At 43.3% G+C, this 25,478-nt stretch overlaps 1 protein-coding gene across 3 annotated transcripts in view; it reads left to right on the top strand.

The window, feature by feature from the left end:
• coro1ca (coronin, actin binding protein, 1Ca) overlaps positions 1-25,478 on the top strand; it is a 44,012-nt gene that overhangs the window by 3,211 nt on the left and 15,323 nt on the right. The window contains exons 1-2 of one of the 3 annotated variants that reach the window (XM_010896383.3): positions 2,668-2,791; positions 15,740-15,939. In XM_010896383.3, coding sequence (XP_010894685.1) covers positions 15,742-15,939 — 198 coding nt within the window. In that variant the 5' untranslated portion in view covers positions 2,668-2,791; positions 15,740-15,741. Of the gene's footprint in view, positions 1-2,667; positions 2,792-4,984; positions 5,070-15,739; positions 15,940-25,478 lie in introns of those variants that run through there. The other 2 variants (XM_020052834.2, XM_034296478.1) reach the window with 2 other exon arrangements.

Below are 25,478 nucleotides of genomic sequence, written 5' to 3'. Positions count from 1 at the left end.
TGTTGATATCTGTAAGGCCTTTCTGATCATATTAGTCCAAAACATTTTATCATTCATCCTAATCTCCTAAGCTCTACCTTCAGATGCTTGTAATATTTTCTGAACATTTTCTGCACTACATGCAGATTTGTAAAAGGATGCCATCTTGTGGCAACCACAAATAATGGCCTTAGGTACATTTGTTAATTAATTTTTAATTGATATATTAAAAAAAATATATATTAAAAAAAAAATCACAAAGAGATAGTAATTCTAGCTGAGTCAAAGTGTTTTGTTCTTAATGTCTGGATGACCTGTATAGGTACTGTCAAAATATATATTGGCCTTCCTTTATCATAATGGACTGACCAACACCAATCCAATGTCTTCATGTTTTACACAGTCATTAAAAGAAAAGTGAAAGGGAATTTTTGGTAGTTATTGCTGCTCAAGTGAAATATTTTCCAGGGGGTCACATTGACCACAATATGCAGTTTCTTTATATAAAAAAAGCTGATTTGCTAGGTCTAGCGAAAACATGGGTGGGGGAGTACCGATAGTAAGAAGAGGGTGTTGCATCTATGCCCTGTTCAGCGGTTCTCCAAACAGCAGGACACTATGCTGTACTGTTCTCCTTGCAGCAGGATACTGCTGAATTTCCCTACTCAAAATAAGAGTCCTCTTTCCAAAAATATCGAAAGCTTGGAAATATATTTTTTTCTGGTGATTTCGTAAAACTGCAACTACCTTGGAAAAAAACTAACAAGTAAATTGATTAAAAAATATTTTTGTTTATACCTTCACTTTTAAAATTAACTTTACACAAATGTTGGGTTGTTGAAATAAATGTTGTTGCCACTGGCTCTCCACCTTCCCTTGCAGTCCTCGAACAACTCCTCAATCTGACACTGAGGGGGATACTATTGTCCTGGAACAACTGCCAGGTCCCTGACCTCCTTCCTAGAGACTGTTTCATCGTCATCTGTGATCAACCAACCCAAGAATGCTTTGGCAGCAAACTTGATGGTGTTCGAGTTAGGGGGGCCATGCAGTGTGAACATGAGTGACAATAGAGTAAGCTACAGGACTAAGTACGCATCCCTGAGGGTCCCCGTGTTGTTGGTGTGTGTGGTGGATATGTTGCTGCTTACCCTCATCACCAACAGGTTTTCAGTCCAGGATGCAGTTACAGAGGGACTTGTTCCCTGAGTTTAGTAGTGAGCTTGGGGGCATCTTCTGGAAAGTTGAGCTGTAGTCAAGGAAAAGCATTCTCACACAGACATTCCTTGTGTCATTGTTGAAAGGAGCAGTATGGAGGGCAATGGAGATGGAGGGCAAAGAGTGTCCGGGATGATTGTGTTGATGTGAGCTATGATCAGCCTTTCAAAGCATTTCATGACTAGAGATGTGAGTGCAACTGAAAGATAATTATTTGTGCATGTTTTCTTTTGTGTTCCTGGGCACAGGAACTATGGTGGTCTGCTTGGACACAGTTGATACTAGGGCTGGGTCAGGGAATGGTCCATGAAGACACCTGTCTGCTCTACACATCCTCTGAATATGTGCCCTATTCTTGTGTCTTTTTAAAGGCACATATTTGCCTTGAAAAGTTTAAAAGCTTTACTCACATCAGAGGCATAGTTGTGAGAAATGGCAAATGTTCTCAAGCCTGATTTGGTGTTACTTGGCTCAAAGTGAGCTTAGAAGATTTTTAGCTCATCTGGTAGGTTCGTGCTGCTGGTAGGCTTGAAGCTGAGGTTGACTTCGTAGTCAGTGATAATTTCCAAGCGCAGCCATATCAGATGAGCATCAGAGCTGGTGTAACAAAATGTTATCTTAAGTTATATTCTAAAAAACAATATTATATCGAAACTGAATTGAAAAATGCAACTGTCATAGAAATAGATTTTTTATACAGGTGACCCTCCCTAATTGAATTAATTTATTTGTTGAGCAACACATATGTGATTTGTCAGTAACTATCTCCATTACATTTTCTGAAAGTGTAATGGTAATGTAATACAATAGCCTGGTTGATATTTATTACATTTAATTCGTAAATACATTTGATCTGTGATTTGTTTTGACCGTATATGGGCATTGACTTCAGGACCATGGATAGCACCCAACCAATTTATTTTTAAACTGAATGGTTCATATTAAGTAATTGATATATTGAGGATTATTAATAGGCTTAATCTTTAGTTATTTCAGACTTCTACACTCTACAGTTTTACGTTAACATCGGCACAAATATTAATTTCACTGCAAGTATTTTATATACAGTACAGTGATTGTCATTGTCGCAAATAAAATGGGTGAAGCCCAGCAACACTGTGTTTTAGCTACACCATACCATGAAACTAATTTCAACAGACCCTACTGAGAACTACTAACTACACTTCTAGAAATTATATATTTTTCCACTATAAGGTCAGTGTTGTTATTGTTAGTCTGAACAATACTTTTTCAATAATGGTCTGACTGATGTTTGTACATTCTTATTACTCCGTAAATGAAGTTGCATTTGTTTATAGGCATCATATACATTTCAACTGATTACATTTAGGTGTGTCTTTAATCTGTTATCAACATTTGCAACATTTTGAAATCAAGGCTTTTATTTTGATGGTTTGCTATAACCGAAAGTTACGTCATCATTAGTGCTGCTTGTCCAATCTTGTCTGGAGTGTGAAAGAGTGCACAAGCGAGTTGTCAGCGGCTCCAGCAGGGTGGATTCAATTGGATAAACGTCGACATTTCTGTTTTAGATAAGTCGTCAGTCAGGGATATCTTTACTTTCATCTGGAAAGTAAGTGCTCTTACTTAATCTTCATTAGTATTTTGCAAACCGTTATCGTTATTTTTTATTCTAAGCAAGTGCCGTCAGTGCTAGCGAGACACTTGCTTGGAATTGGATTCAGTGAATAAAGCTAGCTAGCTAGGTACAACTATGGCTAGTTTAACTGGGAAGTTCTCAACACAAATGGGGTTTACTTCAGACGTAACTAGCTAGCTACATCAGGCAGATAATCGTTTTCTTATTAGCTACTTGTTTTGCTCTAATGATATGATTATCTAGCGAAGGTTAGCTGTCCGGCTAACCACCCCAATATCTGATGATGATAAGGATGATGGCCAGTCCGGTAGCCAGTTGGGGTGGGGTGCTGTTAGCAAAACGTGATAAACCGAACAAACCAGCAGTTTCAAAAAATATGAGATATGTAATTTAGCCCTAAACTGGACGAATGGAGAGAATGTTAGTTGGTGCAGTAACTAGGTATTACTTTCAGTTGAGCTCTCTCATCGCTGATCTTCAACCGAGTTTAAGTTTTCAAAATATTTTAATCACATTTAATTCTTGCTTGCTATTAACTGATTACTTTGTTCGTATAACCTAATTGTCATTCGTAACTAATGCAGGAATCACTCAAATTCCAAAACATATCTACGTTGTTCGGATGAAGTTCCTAAGAAAATGCCTGTCTGCAATGATCGCAACACTACGTTTTAGAGTCGAGCGCGAGGAATCGGCATATACTTTTTATATTGACTTTGTTTTTGTAATGACATGTTATGTCTGGTATAATTTCTTTGGTCTTGTCAGGACTAAGAGAGGATGACTAATCTAGACATTGGTTTATTTACAGCTCTACCCAGTAAGAAAGTTGTGGTCAATGAATAGCTACGCTATTAACACAGTTGTTTCAAAAGTGTAGTTGAGTTCAAATTAAGTTGATACAGATCTTTGAGTGACACGGTAAAGACCTCATGGATCCGTCTTTTTGTATCTTACATTGCCCATAAACATTCCTCTATTGCTTGCTTTCCAACCGCTTCGGGCGAGGTGATGTGTCACCATGAATGGCCCTGTATAAATGCCAGCCTACTTATCTGTGACTTTAACTTGGTTAGATGTATTGAACAGTCATTGCTTTGCTCAACTTCTGCACATATTAGGCAGTAAAAAGTATCATTTTGATTGTTGGCGACATTCTAACACCCTGTTACTTTATTAGCCTTTCCTAAAACACTTCGAATCAAATCAGAGGCATTCAGGTTTGATCTGGATGTCAGGACACATCAACTTCTGACAGGGTGTCTGGCAGAGGTCAGGCCTCACCACTGTTTCTTTGCTGTCACTACCCTGCCTTCCATGGCTTGGCTGACAGAGGAAGTGGGTCAGTATGCAGAATGAAACTTAGCATGAGATGTCAGGAAGTGTTACACTATGGAGAATGCAGCAGGAAGTGGGGGTCAGTGATGTTGAGTCCTCAGGTCCACCCCATGGGAAATTCCCAGGAGCACAGCTAGAACAAACACATTTCAGGTAGTGTTTATTTCTGATGGTAACTCAGATATTGCCTTAGTCTCACATTCTTAAGTCTTGTCTGTGCAAGGTGCTATCTGAGTCCACTTCACTGAGGGTCCTCATTTTCTCTTGAGACTCCTCCTCTAGAGTGAAATGTATAATAATAATAATAAAGTGAAAATGTTATTGATGAGGATTTGGTGTACCCATCAGGCAATGGCTATGCATACAGGTCTACATATTACTCTTTGTGGTTTATTGAGCCAATGTCATTCAGCCCTGTTGAGAGATCAAGAAATTCTCTCTCAATTATGTGTACCTGCTCTGTTTACAGACCTTTTGCTTTTTGTTGTTGTTTGCAGAGTGACTCATGATTTAAACAATGGGAATTTGACACCTAGCACCATTAATAATTCATATGATCACAATACATTTTATAACAGCCACCCCTTGCAAATTAATGTTATGATTAAATATTAATTCTAGTTATTAACTGCGGATACACCAAGACTGTTTCCGACATTTCCTTTGTGAGAAACCAAGTGTAATGGTCCTTTGGCCAACATTTCTTTTGCACTAATCTGTGTGTGCTGCCAAAACCTGCTTAGAGAATTTGCCCTGCTAAACTCTGATGCTCCAGCAGTAACAAACCGACATGATTTCTTAATCTGATTTTCCTCCCACCCACGGCTCACAGCATTTCGTGCAATGGGCCATGGCTGGCTGGGGGATGGCTCCGCGTGGGAGGAGGACCTGACTGACCCTTTGCCCGAACCAGGTTGTGATGGTTTGGGACACTCATAAGATCGCATAAGCCTACTTGAGGGCGAGACGAAGATGCTTTGTGTGTCTTGTCAAAATATTTCATCACAACTATTGCTTGCATATCTGCTGTTTGTCTCTCTTACTTAGCAGTTTTCATTGCTTTGATGGATAAAAAAATAATAAATCCAGAACCCCGCCTTGAATGTGATATGCGATTAGTACCACTTAGTGTAGCTGATCTGCCTAAACCCTGTCCTGATTTAAGTAGCTATGTAGGATTGGGGGACTGGGTTTTCTCAAGTGTTGGCATTAAGTAGGATAAGTCCATGCTTAGATGATGGCACCCCTTTGAGACATTTCACACATTTTATTCTTATAGTTCAGGGTAAATCCTGGTAATTTTCTCCATTTGATTATTATGTTTTATCTCAGGAATACTACAATACTCATTGTCCTTTGACATTTCGTGTGCCTTTAGTTAGGGAAAACGTAGTCTACTGGAACTGATTATCTTCTTGCATTTAGTCTCTATATGTTGCAGGATTGTCTTCTTGGCCATTGTGCTCATAGTCCTGCTTATGTAAAGCCCTCGTCCTCCCAGTCTGAAGTTTGTAAAACAATACAACATTCCACTGAACTGTGTTGACATTGTCCCCTCGTGGCATTTTACAATGAGCAGAATACAAACCACATGGTTGACAAGGGGTGTAAAAACAGCAGCTTATCTCTTTTTTTGAGAAAATTGGAGGAATATGGCAGGAATTTGATCACAATGGTTTGTGTGTCCTTGGTTACAGGAAGGGATTTAGGTGGTGTCTCTGCATTCTAAGTGACAAAAGGCGAAGTATGCCAGTGCGTGGAGAGCATGGAGTTGACAGTACAGAAAGAAAAGCCTTGGGATAACATGGATGGCCGATACTGTGGGAAAGGGTGGCCACCACAGTGGTCATTTGTGTTGATGGGTAATGTGGTTAATCGGGTTGTAAGTAGGGGCCCTTCATGGGTAAACTGGCAAACAGATGGCGAACACAGTCTTTACAGATAAACCATGAATTTGTGATCATGGATTTCTACCTCAAAGTGGCTATTGAACACATTTAAAAAGTTACCTTTTTATTCATGTTGTGACAGCATTTTTTGTTGGTTAGTGAGGGTCCTAGACCTCTAGCTTTTGGTTGAGTACTTAGGCTGTCAAAATGTCTCAAGTTCAAAATTACCAATTTCATCAAAACCTGTCAACCGGTCATAAAATGTATACCTGCAAATGCAGATGGAAGAAGTTCAATTACTACACAAAACTCTGGTTCTGATTAGTGAGTGGCAGTGGACAAAAATTCTCCCATAGTCTCAAGTGCTGTTTACCACGATTACCATGGTAACCTCCTGTCCTTATAAGGGCAGCTGAAAATCTCATCTGTGATATATAAGCTTAGTCTTGGGTCACAAGATGTTTTTGAAATGGGGCTATATAACACATTAACTGAACCTGTATTCTTTAGGGAACACTTCCCAGCATACTCCTTTGCTTTATGGTAACTTTTACTGGCTGGTAGACTTGAATCTGCATGGTACAGTTTCTGGTGAACCAAGAAGTAGGATACATTTTATGCCTTCTTTGTGAACCACAATTTTAATTCTCTGGCATTGCATGTTGTCATTTTCATTGACTTATAATATACAAATATTAACGCCCAAAATTCTGGGGAGTTACCTGTCAAAATGTGAATTGTGATGCATGATCATGACCTTTTTAATTGTATTACATTTTGCATTAGTTGAATGCGCAATAAAATACATTCTTGCCTATTCCAGCAAATACGAGCTCTCATGCTCCTCTTTTCTCCCCCTTTTTCAGTAACTGCTTCCTAGCCTTGTGTCAGGGCTTTACAATGTGCCCTTTTTTTAATAAAAGGCAGCAGTCCCTGTTCCCCAGAACTCTGCTTTTGTCTGTGTGGTTGAGAGGAAGCCTCTTATCTTCTGTGCTTTCTAAGAAAGGAGGAATGGTCTAAATTCTTATATGGCTGTTAGCTGCTGTTTCATACTACTAATCCCATCCCTTCCCCTTACGTCAGTCAGGATTGGGCTATAGTAAAATTACTTCTAGGCTATATAACACGACCATCAGTTGTTTTCTATTTTCTTCAGATCAGCGAACATATGTAACCCCTTCAGTGTTGATTTTTTTGTAATTCTGTAAATAGAATAATAATAATAATAGAATAATTGCATGATAAAGGCTATACCAACTAGGTTTCTTACGGTTAGAATTAAATAAGCCTTTGTCTGTCTTGTGTGATATGTGTTATTCATGGCATTAAATTGGGCATTCTAGTGTATGGAATGTGTACTGTATATTGCTGTATATTTTCAACAACACAACTTACCTGACAGCAGCTTACCTTAAAATATGTACATAAGGCTTAATTCACTGTGCTGTTTGGTTTCACCTTCCCTAATGAATGCATTTCTTCGTTTTTATACCTTTCTCTACTAGTATTTCACTGATTTTGCTTAGCATTGTCTTGTTGTTTGTAAACAGGGCCTGTGTCGACTTGGCAGGGTGTTCTGTTCTTAGCCAAGTCTCCACTATTGGCATGGCTGACTCATTGGTTACGCTAAAGCAGGCCACTGTTACATTTGGCCACACAGAGCCAGGCTGTCAAGCACATCCGTACTGAGCTGACATGATAACTCGATCTTTCCGTGTGTCCATGTCCGATCATCTCCTGCAGTCTCAGTCAGTGGTGTCTCATAGAATGTCTGCCTTCTCTCAATATCTGCATCCGTGACCCTGCATTGACCCCTAATGCAGCAATGCATAGAATCTCCCATCATGCCTTGCTCCCCCGAAAGGGAGGGAGAGTGTGTTCATTGTGCATTCCGGTCAGAAAGACACTGTGTGGAGAACAAACTGGAGCAGCAGGATGTTTGTTTAATTCTGAGGAAGGCCCAGGGTTCACTGGGTAGGACAGAGACTGACAGGGCCTGTAATGATCAGACCAGGGGGGTGTCTGGCTGGGGCTGCTCTGTTTTGCTGACAGAGGTCATGTCACCCCAGGAATGAACTGTATATTATCCATGCGTCGTTTCAATCCACTCATCCGTCAGTGAATGATGTGCATTAGGCCTAAAATGTTCTGCTTGTTATCATCGGATGAATGACTGCAGATAAAAAGTAGAGGTTAATTCATGTAAGCTTGTGCATGGTCACCATTTGTGCATGGATTGAGTACATCCATTATTATCGGGAAGGCTTGTGTTTCGACAGGAGGGATTTTGTCATTTGCGTACATTCTAATTTTTATCTTTCATATGTATTGCTTATGTGTGCAGACTGTGGTGGCTCCCCCCCCCAAGTATGCGAGCACACCACATGGCACTGCGTGAGACATGGTTCAGTGTGCCATGGGGCTGAGGTCAACTGGGGCATTTAGCTTTCTGACATCATTAGCCGTAAACCCTCATGCACTCAGGACCCACTTTGCAGTGACTGAGCAGGACACCTCATTTCACAATGGACCACCAGTCAATGGCTGCTTTGCCTATTCTGTAGACTGGTCTCACTCCTGCCAAGGGACCATATGGTGCAAATAGACACCAGCAGGGATATCCTGGCTTTAAATGAACACCTGGAGTGGCCCTCAATTACCCTGTCATACACTTGAGTGCTGTCAATTAGTATTTAAATGCACACATCAGTTCCTTCACATTCAACATGGATGTCGCGGTTTATTCAAGACCAAAGTTGTTTTATGCATCGTTGCTACCACACTGACACCTTGGCACCACAGAGCTAAAAAGTCTGGCAGGTCTGCATGCGTCTTCCTGTATTATGCCTTTTTAAAATTGTGTTATTTCTGAAGTTGGCGTGTGTGATCTACACTGGATCACTAGCTGTCAGTATGGAATTTGCAGGTTTAAGGAGTTTGATAGAAACTCTTAAAGGTTGAGGCCGTGTTCTGTGCTTGGCTGCTGTAAGCCAGCTGTTTGTGGTTCCCTTTTCACATTACTGAGCTGAACCGTTTCAAGCAGAAACAAGCTTTAGGCCTACGGTGCTTGCACAGTATGCCGGTTGTGCTGAAGTCAGAACTTGTACTATTTTTTGACTCATGATTTAAGTAACTTATGGTTTAAGTATCATCGTGGCTGGGTTTTCGATTCCTAGTTGTGGTATATAGACAGTTCCGGGGTGACAGAAGTGCCTTTTTTGAGGGCTGATATATGCATACATGCATGCATACACTGTTAATAAAATGTCTGTATTCAAGTGTTCTTGGAAATATATATTTTAATGATAAGGAGCATGGTTTCATTTACATTGTGGTGTGTGACTGTTAACCTACTATTCCCCCGACAAGGTGGCCTCAGCTGAGCCTGAACCTTAATCATGAAAGCAGCAGTGTTATAGGGGTAAATAGGAGGTCTCTGTTTGGGTTTCTCTTGTTCTGGGTGGACTAGGCAGAGGAAATGGAGGTTGCTGTAGAGTAACCTGCTGGTACAGGGGAGCACTGTGGTAGATCTTCAGATAGAGAAACAAAAGTCACCTTTATTGAACATTTTTGACCAGATGACCCTCACACTGAGGAAGGACTATTTCCCTTTTTTTTTGGTGCAAAGAAACAAGCCGATAAGAGTGAAGTCATTTAGTAGGTAAGGTTTACCAAGAATGGCGAAAGCCTGGCTATTTCCTCTTTGTAAACAGAGGAAGAAATTGCATAGCTGAACAACCCTTTTAAATGGCCATTGACTACAGAGCCCCCCCGCCACCTTATCATATAGGTTGTGTGCCTGCATGTAGTATGCTGAAGATGCTGCTTATAGCAAGCTAGACTACCCAGATCGTCTGAAGTTCAGGGAGGTTAGTTAAGTCAAAGAAACTTCCTGCTCAAGCTATTAAACTAAAATGATGGTTAGAGGTCCTAAGTAACATGGCTTTATCATAGAGGACCTTACCAAGTTGGTCCTTGCAGTTAAGCATCACTAATCTGTGGAAGTAGGGTATGTCTGTCTTTATGTGCAGAATTGGATGTGACGGGAGAGGTTATTTGAATCAAAGTTCAATCACTATGTGGTCTGGCGTGGTCCAGTGATCTGGACTTGGGTGCCAATGTGTTATGCATTGTGATTTTGACAATTCTGTATTACTGCAGATAGAGACAACAAAGCAAGTATTGATCTGTCAGAAATTTGTGCAATAAACAAATTGGAGTTAGTCTTGTGAATGTAAATACACACTTGACCCTTTCCCCCTGTGAAGGTTTCTTACATATTTGGCAATGGATATATAATATTAATATCGACACTTGACCGATAAAGGTAACCTAATTAATAAAAAATGAGACAAAAAAAACATTATACATTGCATTCATCTTCATCAGCTTATCCAGTATCAGGTCACGGGGGCAGTAGCCCCAGCATAGGACCCCAAACGTCCCTTTCTCGAGCCACATTTGCCAGCTCTGACTGGGGGATCCCGAGGCGTTCCCAGGCCAGTGTCGAAATATAATCTCTCCACCTAGTCCTGGGCCTACCCAGAGGTCTCCTCCCAGCTGGACGTGCCTGGAACGCCTCCCTAGGGAGACGTCCTGGGGCATCCTTACCAGATGCCCAAACCACCTCAACTGGCTCCTTTCGATGCAAAGGAGCAGTGGCTCTACTCTGAGTTCCTTACGGATGACTGAACTTCTCACCCTATCTCTAAGAGAGAAGCCAGCCACCCTTCTGAGAACCCATTTCAGCCACTTGTGCTTGCGATCTAGTTCTTTCGGTCATGACCCAGCCTTCATGACCATAGGTGAGGGTAGCAACGAAAAATGACCGGTATATTGAGAGCTTTGCCTTCCGGCTCAGCTCTCCTTTCGTCACAACGGTGCAGTAAAACTAATGCAATACCGCCCCAGCTGCTCTGATTCTCCGGCCAATCTCCCACTCCATTGTCCCCTCACTCGCGAACAAGACCCTGAGATACTTGAACTCCTTTACTTGGGGTAACGCCTCATTCCCTACCCGGAGGAGGCACTCCATCGGTTTCCTGCTGAGAACCATGGCCTCAGATTTAGAGGTGCTAATCCTCATCCCAACTGCTTCGCACTCGGCTCCGAACCGGTCCAGCGAGTGCTGAAGGTCACACACCGATGATGCCATCAGGACCACATTATCCGCAAAAAGCAGCGATGTGATTCCCAGCCCACCGAACTGCAGCCCCTCCCCACCCCGACTACGCCTCGATATCCTGTCCATGAATACAATACATTATACATGGCAATTATTGATTAATCAAAAATTAGCAGAAATGTTTTCATTGTGGGGAAAAATATGGTGTTGCCCCCTTTGGCTGAAATTACTTAATGTAACCATTTCTTGTAACAATTTCTCACATCAACTGGGAGGAATTTTTGCGTAGTGTTTTTTACAGCTCATGTACAATGTCATTTTTTCTTGTACAGCCTGCTTCATATCCCTTTACAGAATATTGTTACCATTGAGCACTCGGCCATTCCATAACCTTCCATTTCTTTTTTGTGCCATTCTGTTGTAGCTTTTCATGTGTGTTTTGGATCTTTGTGCTTTTGAAAGATCCATGTGGATTCAGGTCATCTTCAGCTTTTTGACAGATGGCCTCATATACTCAATATTTCTCTGTTACGGTTTTTGTAGTTGACTCAGTGATGGCAAGTTGGCCAGTTCCTTAGGTAGCAAAGCAGCCCCAACCCATGATGCCAACACTTTAATTTCATTGTGAGGCTCTTTTCAAATGCAATGTTGTTTCCTCCAAAAATGGCATTGGAACAACTCCACCATTTTCTCATGACATAGATCTGGGAAAGGTGATAAAGAAAAAGAAAATTGAAAGTTCCTAGGAGCATACTGTGCTCCATCATTGTGAAATGGAAGAGGTTTGGAAGAATGGAAGAAACCTCCCAAATTCAGGTGTGACAAGGAGGTAGAAGCATAGACAACTTGAAAGTTTCATCGCTTTCAAAGGTGTTTCTAGAAAGGTGGAGGAAGTGAAAGGGTCTGATTCTGAATGCTTTACAAAGCCAGTGTATATGCCCCCATAACTACTGCTTACACTGCGTAAAAAGGTTCTATGTCAAAACTCATCATCATCTTCCGCTCGCGGGTCAGCAGTCTAAGCAGGGATGCCCACGCTTTCCTCTCCCTAGACACTTCCTCTAGCTCTTCCGGGGGGACACCGAGGCGTTCCCAGGCCAGCCCTCCAGCGTGTCCTAGGTCTTCCCCGGGGTCTCCTCCCGGTGGGACGGGCCCAGAACACCTTCCCGGGAAGGCGTTCAGGAGGCATCCGGGACAGATGCCCAAGCCACCTCAGCTGACCCCTCTCGATGTGGAGGAGCAGCGGCTCTACTCTGAGCTCCTCCCGGGTGACCGAGCTTCTCACCCTATCTCTAAGGGATCGCCCGGCCACCCTGCGGAGAACGCTCATTTCGGCCGCCTGTATCCGGGATCTTGTCCTTTCGGTCATGACCCAAAGCTCATGACCGTAGGTGAGAGTAGGAATGTAGATGGACCTGTAAATTTAGAGCTTCGCCTCGCGACTCAGCTCTTTCTTCACCACGACAGACCGATACATCAACCGCATTACTGCAGAAGCTGCACCAATCCGTCTGTCAATCTCCTGTTCCATCCTTCCCTCACTCGTGAACAAGACCCCTAGATACTTAAACTCCTCCACTTGAGGCAAGAACTCTCCACCAACCTGAAGTGGGCAAGCCACCCTTTTCCGACTGAGGACCATGGCCTCGGATTTGGAGGTACTGATTTTCATCCCAACCGCTTCACACTCTGCTGCAAACCGTCCCAGTGCATGCTGAAGGTCCTGGTTTGAAGGGGCCAACACGACCAACATCATCCGCAAAGAGCAGAGACGAAATCACGTGGTCCCCAAACCTGACACCCTCCGGCCCCTGGCTGTGCCTAGAAATTCTGTCCATAAAAATTACGAACAGAACCGGCGACAAAGGGGTATCCCTGCTGGAGTCCAACATGCACCTGGAACATGTCTGACTTACTGCCGGCAATGCGAACCAAGTTCCTGCTTCGGGCGTACAGGGACTTGACAGCCCTTAGCAAAGGACCCAGGACCCCATACTCCCGATGCTGCAGAGACAGCCCCACAACATCCAGAGAATTGAGGTACTCAGGGCGGATCTCATCCACCCCCGGTGCCTTGCCACCGAGGAGTTTCTTGACTACCTCAGTGACTTCAGCCCGGGTGATGGACGAGTCCACCTCTGAGCCCTCAGCCCTCAGTGAAGAGTCCATCCTCTCTCAAGGAGTGTGGTTCCAGAGCCGTGCGTAGAGGTGATCCCGACTGTCTCCAGTCGGAACCTCTCAACCTCACGCACAATCTCAGGCTCCTTCCCCGCCAGCGAGGTGACGTTCCACGTCCCTAGAACTAGTTTCCGTGTCCAGGGATCGGGTTGTCGAGGCCCCCGCTTTCGACTGCCGCCTCTATGCACCGATCCCTTATGGTCCCTCCTGCAGGTGGTGAGCCCACGGGAAGGCAGCCCCACGTCGCTCCTTCGGGCTGAGCCCGGCCGGACCCTGTGGGGAAAGGCCCGGCCACCAGGCGCTTGCATTCGAGCCCCAACCCCGGTATCTCAAAACTAAAAAAAAAAAAAAAAAAAGAGAGGATTGAATTAAACACAAGTTTCATTTATACATTTAATTTATAACATGACATTCTAAAAACAAAAGCGTGTCTAGTCTAACTAATATACATCAACAAAGCACAACAATTGTTTTCAGACTAAAATATTATTGTATTATCGTAAGAATAACTTTAGCTTGTTTTCATTTTTCTCACCCCATTGGCAGATTTTCTTTTCTTATTTGTATTGGTAGGTCAGAGTTGTAAGTAACATTGCTTGTAACTTGAGGTTTTCCTAATAATCTGAAAACAGATTTTGTTATTATACAGTGTTACTGACTATCATACTGGAATATGACATGTCTTATTTTCCTTTTGAAATATCCCTTGTCTCATGAAGTTATAAAAGCAGGGCTTTTAAGCGCAACTATGTTATTCTGCACTTTATGTTGAAGACAAAAAAAAGATAGTTTGGGGGGGAAAAATGCATACCACATTGGAGCCACGATGACAGGGGTTGAAGAGGACTCAGCACGATATTTTAATCTAAAACAAGTGTGCCATGGTCTGTTTTTCAGAGTTGGTTTTAGTTTGGCTTCATAGCATGAGTTGGGTATTGAAGTGAGATATCCATCTTGATTGCATGGTTGGGGTGGACATTAATGTAATGTTAGCAATGACAAGCGTGCTCTTTATTAGTTGTTCAGCTGTAATTTTGTTTATAGTCAAGCAGGCAGCGTTTGACAACTTAGTGTTATTGTTACTGATGGGTTATGAAGTGAGTGTCTGACCTCGCAATTTTAAGTTCTTTGCTCTAGGAACCCCAATCAATCCAATCGTTTTTACAGTGATGTCAGTGTACACCAGTTAAAGCTACTATAACATTCTCAGTGAAGTTTTACCATTCTCTATTTTTCCCTTGTTAGTCTATAGCTTTTACAGGTTTATTTTACACTCAGAAATTTTAGATGTATTCTAAAACTGTAAATATTACAGCTATTTCGACTTGTTTGAATAGAGCTTTGTGCAACATGTAAAACCTTATTTATTTTAAATTGACCTAGGTATGTTACTATATATCAGTAATCCAAATGCTAATTAGTCACAGCCCTAGATGAAAGGTGGTTCTTGTATTTCTTGATTTATTTTGTGATATCCAATTCTGGATTAGGGATTTTCATGGCAGCAACTCTGGAACACTCGATGCTGAAATATGTGTCTTCTGAAACACTTCCAAAGCGTTCTGGTCCTTATTACGGTGCTCGCTCAAGCAGGAAGTTTAAACCGGAATCCTTTCGTTTCGAAATGAATGAGCACTCTGGCCTTCAACTTCAGTTGAGCTGACGGGTGCCCAAGCCTCTGCAAGGAGCCCCTACCGCATGGTGAGGCTCTGTGGCAAACCCAGACTGTGCTGGCCCATTGGCAGGGGTGTGGAATTAAAGCTGGCCTATATGGACAAAAATCCATATTGCGATAAATTGACTGCTATACTTTCTGGTTTATTATTACAGCTCTGTGGAAGGAGTCTCAACAGCTGTGTGTCAGCCTAGTCGTGTATCAGAGAAATGTGGAAGCAGTCCGATCTGCCACATGACTCCTTGGAGAACCTTAGCTTAGCTTGTGTCCCTAGTGGCACCCTTTTAGCGACAGTGTGCAGTCTTTTACTAGGGCCCATAAAACATAGGTGCCATATGGCAAATATTGGCATAGTTGGTCTACATCTTGAAGGGGATGTGTACAGGGCACTGCACTTAATATTCTTGCAGAGCAGCAATCATAGCTGGGGGATGTTGCAGGCGGTAAATACATACCCAGCTCTCCCACCCAGCGGCCGCTCTCCCACCCAGCGGCCGCTCTCCCACCCAGCGGCCGCTCTCCCACCCAGCCATCTGTGTTAGTCTTTGTAAACTTATCTGTGGTCTAATCCACCAACCAGGAAATCATTTCCATTTCCACTGTAACAGGCCTAGCTCCTTGTCATAAGGTTTTTTTGGTTTTGTCCTTGCCCCTTGAGTGACTGTTTGTTTCCATACTAAATCCCTGTTTTTCTCTCCTTCCGGTCCACTGCGCAGATATGTTCAAGCGAGTTGTGAGAGCAAGCAAATTCCGTCATGTCTTTGGCCAGGCGGTGAAGAATGACCAGTGCTACGATGACATCAGAGTGTCGCGGGTCACATGGGACAGCTCTTTCTGTGCAGTCAATCCCAAGTTTGTCGCCCTCATCATAGAAGCCAGCGGGGGCGGAGCCTTCCTGGTCCTCCCTCTTCACAAGGTGAGTCGGTTGGTGGGTTTGTTGATTATACCTGTTGTGGCTCAGGCAGTGTTTCAAAAGGAAACTTGTGGCATGCCACTACGGCTGCCCTCATTCATACAGGCGTGCTCTCTTGTTGCCCGCACATGTTTTTCCCTTTGGCCTTTTTTGTTCTATCGTCGTCGTCTGTGGCTATGACACGTTTCAGCGTGTACCACGCAGGCACCTCCCCCAGCTCACTGTCAGTGTCTTCTCCCCTGTGAGTTCCAACACGCCTTGTCTGCAGAGAACAACCAGGCATGTCACTCAGAGCCACATTTACTGCCGAAATATCTTAGTGTGTTCAGGAGGCTACACATTTCCCTTCCTCATAAAGAGAAGGTGGCAGAAAGGTGTGTTAGCAGCATCAGAGAGGCATGTTTCAGGCCGTGTCTCTGGTACCTGGTGGCCTGGTTCCAGGGGTGAGCTGGACATGGATCATGTCACCCTGGGTTGCTTAACAGTGAAGACAGGCAGGTGGAGACGCTGGTGGTGGTCAGTAAGGAGACTCCGTCACCATGCTGTACAAACAGCTACGCAGACCCTATTTATATGAATTAAGTTTTTATTTTTATTTTTTTAGACAAGAGAGCCATGTATTGGGAAGTCAATATTTTGAGTTAGGGCTGCAAGATTAATCAAATTGTAATGGAAATTGTGATGACATCTGCAATCTTTTAAACCCAAACTTGTGTGATTTTTGACCAAAAAAATTAGTTCACACTGCATCTGGTAGCCAGGATGTCTGCTTTCAAGTAGCACATGGCAGTGAGATATTGTCTCATACACAACAGCATGGTTTTTCAGAGTTTTAGCTCCACAGTCGACATCTGCAAAAACACAGGTTACTAAATACGGGACAGAGTATTGCCCATGGGTTGAGATGATTTAGCCTACCTGTCTGGCCTACTGGCAATGGCTCAAACGTAGCAGATGCCTTTGCTTTGAATGCGTATTGGAATCGTTTGCCTAATTATTGTTTCAAAAGCACTTTTTATTCAGTTCGAACATTATGTAGGCTATACTCAATTTAGGAGTGAGCTGTTTATACCCAATTGTATGAAAATTGCAACTCATTGTAATTGTCATATTTGAACAAAAAAAATTCAAGATTCAATATTTTATCCAAATTGTGCTGCCCTACTTTTAGTGTGACAATACTGTGATACGTGGCTGTATTTCTCTTGATAATCGCTAAGCAGTCCACCATAGAATAGTGCAGCGACTAATGTCTGTCTTTTGTTTGTGCCCATTGTGTGTCTCCTATATCCTTAGAGGCCAGATGACGTGTGTGTGATCGTTAAGTTACTGTGAGGCTGATGTAAGAGGATCATATTACTTAAGAGGGTTAAGGTTATTTTTATTTTTTAGGGGAACTGTCCAAACTGTCAGGATGAAAACATGACATCTGAAAATCTGACACATTATGTAGGCAGTCAAGTAGGGCAGGATTGGTGTTAAAATGCTGTTGGAAACAGGGGGCTGCTGATGAACAGAAAAAAAAAAAAAGCCCTTTTCCTGCTTTTCTCGTTTTAACAGTTGTTTTTCAGTGTCTATTTTGCATACAGTGAGTAAAGATTTACATTTCAGGCAGGACATAGTGTCGGTGTTTGAGCCTCAGCAATGATTCACTAACCTCTCCCTCAGTCAGGTTTCCTAACAGTCACCCTTGGCTGCCTGGTGGGCCGGCTCCCATCATTGCATGATGTACGACACAAACCGAAGGCTTCTGTGTACTGACCACTTTGCCCTGCCCTGGCAATTCTTTTGAAGTGTAAAAGGTTAGACAACCATACAGGGGCTCAAGTCTGGAACTGTCATTAGGGGTCCGTTGAAGGGATGTGATGGTCATGGGTAGCTGATACACCCAAATGTCCATGGTCACCTTTATTACCATTCAATAACTCTTCAAATGGCTGAAGCGCCCACATACCTGGTTGTTTGCTTGCAAAGCATGGAGTTTATATCACTATGGCTTGTATTGACATTTATTATGCATGATCACGTTCACCCAGAATAACATTGGGTTTAATTTCAGTATAGATGGTGGCTTTTAGCGTAGTTGTAGTCAGTTTCACTAGACGAGGTATGGCTGGAGCATTATGCATATGGTACAGAAAAAGTCATGTTACTACATCCACATCCTTGGTTACATGGTTAATGTGTACAGTTTCCTGTCATAGTCAGTGGTAGAGCCCTGCATGGGCATGTTCAGTCGAAGCCCTGCCCAGGCCCAATACTTTCCGCCAAACCTGAGGCCCTGCCCAAATTGGGAGTCAAACATCTTTTCCTCTAATAGTATCAAATACCTGCTCATATCTGTGTGTATCTATAGCAGTGTGTTTGCGTCTAACAGACTATGTGCAATTTTTTATTTTTTGACTGGGTGGGTGCACTTCTGACTCTATGACTTCACTGCAGAGCAAATGTCTTATCTTCAAATTGTAGTTACCAACATAGTAGTACTCTGGCCCTACACACAACCTAGTTATTGATGAAGGATCCCTGTGGTACATATGAGTGGCATACAGTCATTCGGTCTGCCTGTTGAGGGCCAGGTCCTCCAGCCTGTCATCACACGGCCTTACAACTGAGTTAATACAGCCCTCTATCTGCTTGTCCCGCACCCCGCTCCCAGACCGTGGCTGTGTCCGGGCTAGGCGGGCTCCTGAATTTGGGTAGCGGACTGTATGTGGATATGTCGCATGCCATGAATGTCCCAGGGGGGCGTGGCCTCATTCGGGGGGGGGGGGGGGATCCATCACATTTACTGTGGCCTTGTTCTTTATCTGCCTTTCCAGATAATTTTACTGTGGGCTTGACTCCCGACACTGATACAGTAAGGGTGTGTTCGCAGAACAGAGTTTGCTTTGACTGGTGAATTAAAAGTGGATGGAGATTGATGGCTTTATGTGTAGAGCAAAGGGCAGTTTCTGCAAGCTCCCTTGTTTTCAGATTTGCGTGTACACTATACTGGCTCACAGCACGGCCTAATCTCCCTGGAATCATGTTGGAGATTTTCTTTTAATGTCTCATCGTCAGGTCATGCTCCAAAACACTAGGGGGAAAAAATATGTTAATATTGTTTCAAATGTCCATTTATCAAAATGAAAAATGCCTGTAATCTTTTAGAGAAAGGACAGGTTAATGTCTGGCTGCTATCACTACAAGGTTAGAGAACACAGCCATAGCAGTGTGGGGAATACGCTCCTTCAAACAAAAAAGGTTACACCGCCCTAATTAACACTTCAGTATCAAGGTTTAGAGTTGTCTTTGTAGCCTTCTAAAATTATGACTTTGTTCTGTGCACTTGGAAACCACTTCCTGATTTACAGATGACCTTTCTTGATTTAAAGGATGTAGTTAGTTATGTTTTTGGCTGAGCTGATCGTTGTTTCATTCTGACCCAAACCGGGAGTCCCAGGGGTCATAGTAACGGGCTTTGAGCATGTGCACTATCTAGATGTGGCCTATGAGCTCTCAGCTTCATAGCAGGGCACAGGGGTCAGATCTATCTTCATCTATGCATGTCTGTCTGATTCTCTCTTTTTGCCTGGCCTCTTCGTCTGGGTCTCATTTACTGTTGCCCATGGAAAGGGAGCTATATATACTGTTTCGTTGTGGAAGGTTAGGGAACCAGAACAAAATCATTAAGTCATTTATAGACAGTTAACTGACAACTAAGCCCGAAATGTGCTGCAATAGAATCATTTTTGATCATGCCTTGATGACCCTGAGACACCGTCACGCCATGGCTCTTGTTTTATTCATGGGAATACTTTAGAAGAGATTTCCTAATCTGTATTTGAAGCTGTATTTCTGGTGATTTTCAAAATCTCTTTTGAAACCCCCCCCCCCCCCCCAACCCAAAAAAGCATGTGCTGACAGGCCTGTTGCCGACCTCTTCTATCCCCCACGTGGGGGTGCATCTGGCTGGGCTGGCCCATCTGCCCATGCTGTGCTATTCCCAGTCTGTGTGGGCAGCCAGCTGCTCAGGGCTTTTGTCCCAGGCTCCCTCCCAGCCGGGCCCTTTGTCAACCCCAGCTTCAGGGGTGCTGCTCCTCGGGTCCAACCCCAGAAATTGTGGCCCTAATTTCATCTTTGTATGGTCCTGCCCACAGTATTGTCGCTGAGAGGACAGTGGAGAACCACAGGAACCTTCTAAATAAGTTTGGGTTTGATTTATGACTTGAGATTCACCCGTCATACTTTCCTGGCATCTGCCTTTAATCCTGAGTGCGCTTGGACACGCCGGTCTGTGCTCCAGCTTGTGAAGCCGTGCTGGGTGAGGACAGAAGGTGACTTGGCCTGTGGGATTGGTCTGCCTGCAGCACAGGGTTGGTCTGGGGCTTCTCTCTGTCTCCTGTATCTGTGTGTAGGATGTGGTTGTGGACTTCTTGTGGCAGGCCAGGATGACTGGGCGCCTCGCCTCATTGTTTCTGCCTGCCTGAATGGCTGCATTACGTCCTGTCAGGACAGAGAGGGATGTGTGGAAAGGGTGTCCGGGGGAATGTCTGATACATGTTGTCTTCAACCCTCATGCTTTCAATATCCTTTCTCTGGGCCTGAGGCACTGTAATTTAATCCCTCATTTCCATATGAAGGAAGCAGTGGGAGACTGAATGCTGTAGCAGTGATACATTCCTGCTCATTTCTTTCATGACATTGTTGAATTCTTAGTGACTGGTCGGTTCACTAGCCCCTTTATTGTCCATATGCAGTGTTCGTGTGTGATTCATGCCGTGAATCATTTACCAACCCCCCCCCCCCCCCATCTGAAAAATTGCCAAAGCATGTTGGCAACGAAGCTGATAGATTTGTGAGTGGTGAATATCATTGAGTTCTGTATCGGTTTAGTATGAATGGAGCCGTAATTCTGTGGTGATGTTTTAACTGTGCTGTAACTGTGGTTGCTCACAGGTGAATCAATCAGAAAGTTTCACAGAAATTATGCACATCTGGTTAAATCAACTGTAGAACAATTGTTAGCTGTATGGACTGGTCGTTTAAAAGCAGAACTCGTAATGTTTCCTTTCAAAATGTATAGGTAATCATCGTAGCATTCTTCTTACACCAAAATGAGTAACAACACAGGCAGTAACGTGTAATTGAAGCCCAGAACTACAACTCTAACTATTAGCAAGCCAATTAACGTCTTTACCCGGCAGTGGCTAGCTGGCTCAGAGGAAGCGCCACCCCTCCACAGTGGTTTGTCTGAGCTCTGCTTTGGATGTCAGTCTGTAGTATATCAAAATGTTTCTCTGTGATGCTCCATTTCTTCAGCTTTGCACCGCAGCTGCTCTTACAGGAGTCTGTAGACTTGACACATTTACGCAACTTCAAAACTTCATAAATACTAACCAAGGGTGCACAAAACACCTTTAGCTAGATGTATGGTGGTACAATTATTATTATTTTTTTTCCCTCTTCAAATTGTGTTGATGTGTCTTATCGCTATGCTTGGTGCCTAAGAACAGCTCTTAGCCATGATATATTGGCCGTAATAACCCCCCGTGCTTTATTGCTGAACTAGACTGTGGTAAACCCCTCCCACCTCTCAGAATTCCCATCTGTTGTAGTGGGTATATAAAATGCAAATGCTGCCAAGAATGGAGTGTCTGTATAGTGGGGAAAAATATAAACATTACCAAATTATTTCCAGGAAAAATAAATCCTGCTATTTCTGTCTGAATGCAAAAAAGGTATAATCTGTTGTTCGGGATAAAAGTACAGCCAGGGAACCCAGAGTAAATGGGTCCATGTTCTAATTTCGATGACCATACTTAACTCAGTACAGGCCTGACTAGGAGGCAACCATCTCAGGTTTAGGACCAATCAATGTTTGCAGGATTTGCTACAACATTGAGTCACAAACCGCTGATATATGTATGTTTTTATGCAACAAAATCTCAGCTCAAGCAATGTGTGTCTACCAGACCAAGCAGTAAGCTTTCTTCAGAATTGTAGCGCATGTGGCGCCTCGGTTTCTGTCTTTGACATGCACTCTGTCCCTCATTCTCTTGCTGCTGAATATGTTGGTATCACTATACTTGTAAGGACCAGCAGTTGATTACTGTAAAACAATGAAAACGCCCTACCTACCGAACTCTTCCACATGCAAGTGGAGTGTTACAGGGTCTTCCCTCATACTCCTCAATCTTTATTCCAGGAGCTCTAGTCTCTCTGCTACTGCCGTCACCAGTCCTGCTGACTGCAGATTTTACCATATATGGCCATTTACTGCTCACTGCCTGACAGCCTTCCAGGACCATTTCCTCCCTGCCTCACCATTGGCTGCTACTAACACTGGCAGTTCTCTGTGATTTCAGGGGATAGGCTGAAGAGGAGAGAATGGAGATTTTTTTTTTTTTTTTTTTTTTTTTTTTGTCAAGTGTTGTATTTGTCAGCCACGCCCCAAAATCCCTCATCTCATTGCCATGTTCTGTTTATGAGGGACACTAAGGTCCATTGCTTTTTCTGTGAAATGGTTCAGGTTTATAACTGCTTGTTTCCATGTGGGAAAGGAATTGGCTTACGCATGAAAATGTGAACATTGTGCATGAGATGACATCCCTCTGCTGTAATGACAGCCATGTCTCTATAAACCTTATGTAAATGGGGTTTGTAAGAAACTGTTTCATATGCAATCTACCCTTTCAGCCTCCCTGTTTCTCAGTGTACCTTCTCACACATTCCCTACCTGACTGGGGCCTGGGCAGTCACATGTCGGTTTTGGCCCCTGTCATCACTCACGTCTGGTCAGCTGCCCTCAGCCCTACCCCTCCATTTCAGATCACCACCGGGCCCCACTAAGGTGTCTTGTCCAGGCAACCGGTCTGTTAGTGGAAGGTACCTCTCACCCACTGAGCCGCAGTAACTCATGACTCCCAGCCCAGACTGGTCTACTTTCTGTAGCCGCCGTTATGCTGTCAAGGCCAGACACTCGTAAAGGGAAGTGGGAAAGGTGAAATGTCTGTGGTGCTCAGCGGGGAAGCTTACATAGAAGCCCTTCTGTAGTATATGAGTCACATGTTTTGCTGTTTTTGGTGTGTTGCGTGATGGGGTTCTCTCATGGGGTTCAGGGATTCAGTGTTTAACAGTGGCATTGTCTTACGAGGTTGAAGCACATTTTGTGCTGCTTCTCTTGTTGCTATGCAACAGAGTTACTTTCTAGATGGATATTTTCTAGTGTGTAGAATAGTATTCATTGTGTTGGCCAGTAGTCGAGAAATGGTCAGTACATTGAGCGAAGTTAGCGCTAAATATATTAGTTGGTTTTCATTTGACATGGACTATTGAGCACCTGTATAGGCTGCTAATGTTGGCCTCAATTTAGCATGAAGATTATTTGTTTTAGGATGTTCCTGTGGACCTAACTGCTTCCTATGGTGTACATGTACCCCTGAAGTATTGGTTTGAATCTGGCCCTCTGCACTTGAAGCAAAAACTGTCTCTAGGAAATCCATGCTGAAATTGCCACCTGGCACACTAGCAGTCCTGGCCCATTTGCATTGCTCATTGGGCTTCCCGGCCATTCGTTGGCTGGCAACACAGTCAGTGCTTTAACCTAGACCACATTGAGATTGGGACTGTGCTACTTATGTTGTGATTTCTTTAAAAGGCTGTCAAATATCTAACCTCCTACCTCCTCGTCTACATGAAAACACTCCTACTGGCTCCTGTCTCTCACCGTGCTCACACCAGGCTGGTTGCTGTGGAGATGATCAGTGTTCTGGTCGGTCATTCCTAGCTCTGCTAATTTGGTCTATTTCAGGAGCGTTTCTGTTTTCCTGTTTTGTGAAAATGTTCTATGATGTCACTGAACAGGCAGACATGAAGAGGCTGTGCCAAGAAACTGTTGAAACCACTTTCTACCCTGCCCGGTCTTTGACACATTGTCTACTGGGAGACATAATGTATCTGTTCCAATCTATTACCCATCTTCACCCAACTTTAACAAGTACTCATGTATCTCTATCTCCACACTGGTTTCAGTTCCACATAGCTTCTGTGGTTATTGAATGACATGGTGCTAAATATTATGACACGAATAAGAGTTAGGGCTAGTCCTATTCAGACTGCCTCTCACTCTAAGGAAAGAGTCAGTCAAAGGCACGTTGCCACGGACCAGTCCTGCCTGCTACTGTTCCTTATCTGAGTGACAATGTACACGTAGTTACCAGTGTTAACCACAGTCCAGAAGGTTGGTTGTTTACTGTAAGCCTACATGTCATCTCTGGCAGGGGGTTCTAGAAGCGTAAGCTGCATCTACACTCTTATCATAAACACCAGCATTGTGGTGCGTGCCGGACAAGGAATGTATTTATTGGCAGTCCTTTCCTAACTATCACAGTGACCTCATCATGCTCAAGCATTCCAGCCTCATGTAGATACTCTGGACTCTATCGAATAATATTTATTAAGGCTTGAAGCAAGATCCTCTTATGTACTTGTTGGACCTCAGAATTCCTGTGTATAACAAACATGATTAACACCACAGAGTGGTGCGTTTAACACTCTGGGGCCCTCTCGTTTTCATTAGTCACAGCCATACCAGAGATGCCTCTGGCCGAGGTGTGGAATGTCTGGAACGGCAGACCTCAAGCCTGCTGGACTGCAAGGTCGGCAGCCTTGTGAACTGTGTGGTAACACTCCTGCAGCAAGTCCAGCCTGGCTAGCTCAAACTGTACACACACTGCTGTCCCCAATAGTTGTCCCCTCTACTGCAACTTTGGATGTTTGTTACTAGGGGTGGGTATTGGCAAGTACCTTGCGATATGATATGTATCACAATACACATGTTAGGATTCAATACATCACGATATCACAACTGAATCCCGATACGTACTGAAGTGCTAAAGAAAACCTCAAATAATATTAGGCTATATACTTGAAAGGACAATATTTGGCTAATCCCCATGAGCAACCCCTAATAAAAAAGAACCACACAATTTGAAATGACTTAAAACTTCAAAATGTAACCCTTTAGACCCCAAATTAATTATAGAATGCTGCTGTTGATTACACACAAAAAAATCACACATTTCAAACAGACATGGCACATTAACCAAAACCAAATTACAAGTTAAATTTGACAACACATTAATGTAACTTGGAATAATATATTTTTTTCCCATTAACAATCAATAGAAAGAACAAACGTCTAAGTTTGCATAAAACGATATATTGCGACGAGACTGAATCAGCAGTCAGCTTTGGTCTGTATAGATAATATGGTCATAAAGTAAGCACAAGGGACATTTCAAGACAAAAGTTTTTATAAATGATAAAGGGAAGTATGTCGCGTACATCTTTTGGCAGATGCAGGACAGCATCGCGATCAAGTGACAACGTAGTCATGGAAGCACACCGTTACTGCTTCTTGGCTAGCTAGTGAATGAGCTTGTTGCTGTCATTTTTTTTGGAATGAAATCGGAAGAAAGGCGACACAGCCGGCTACACAGCTACTACAAAAATCCATTACAAGACTGAGCGAGCGAGCAAGCAACCATTTGAGCTCC

This window comes from Esox lucius, chromosome 13 (assembly GCF_011004845.1).
Source record: "Esox lucius isolate fEsoLuc1 chromosome 13, fEsoLuc1.pri, whole genome shotgun sequence".
Classification (NCBI taxonomy): Eukaryota; Metazoa; Chordata; class Actinopteri; order Esociformes; family Esocidae; genus Esox; species Esox lucius.
This window is presented reverse-complemented; position numbering and strand designations above follow the sequence as displayed.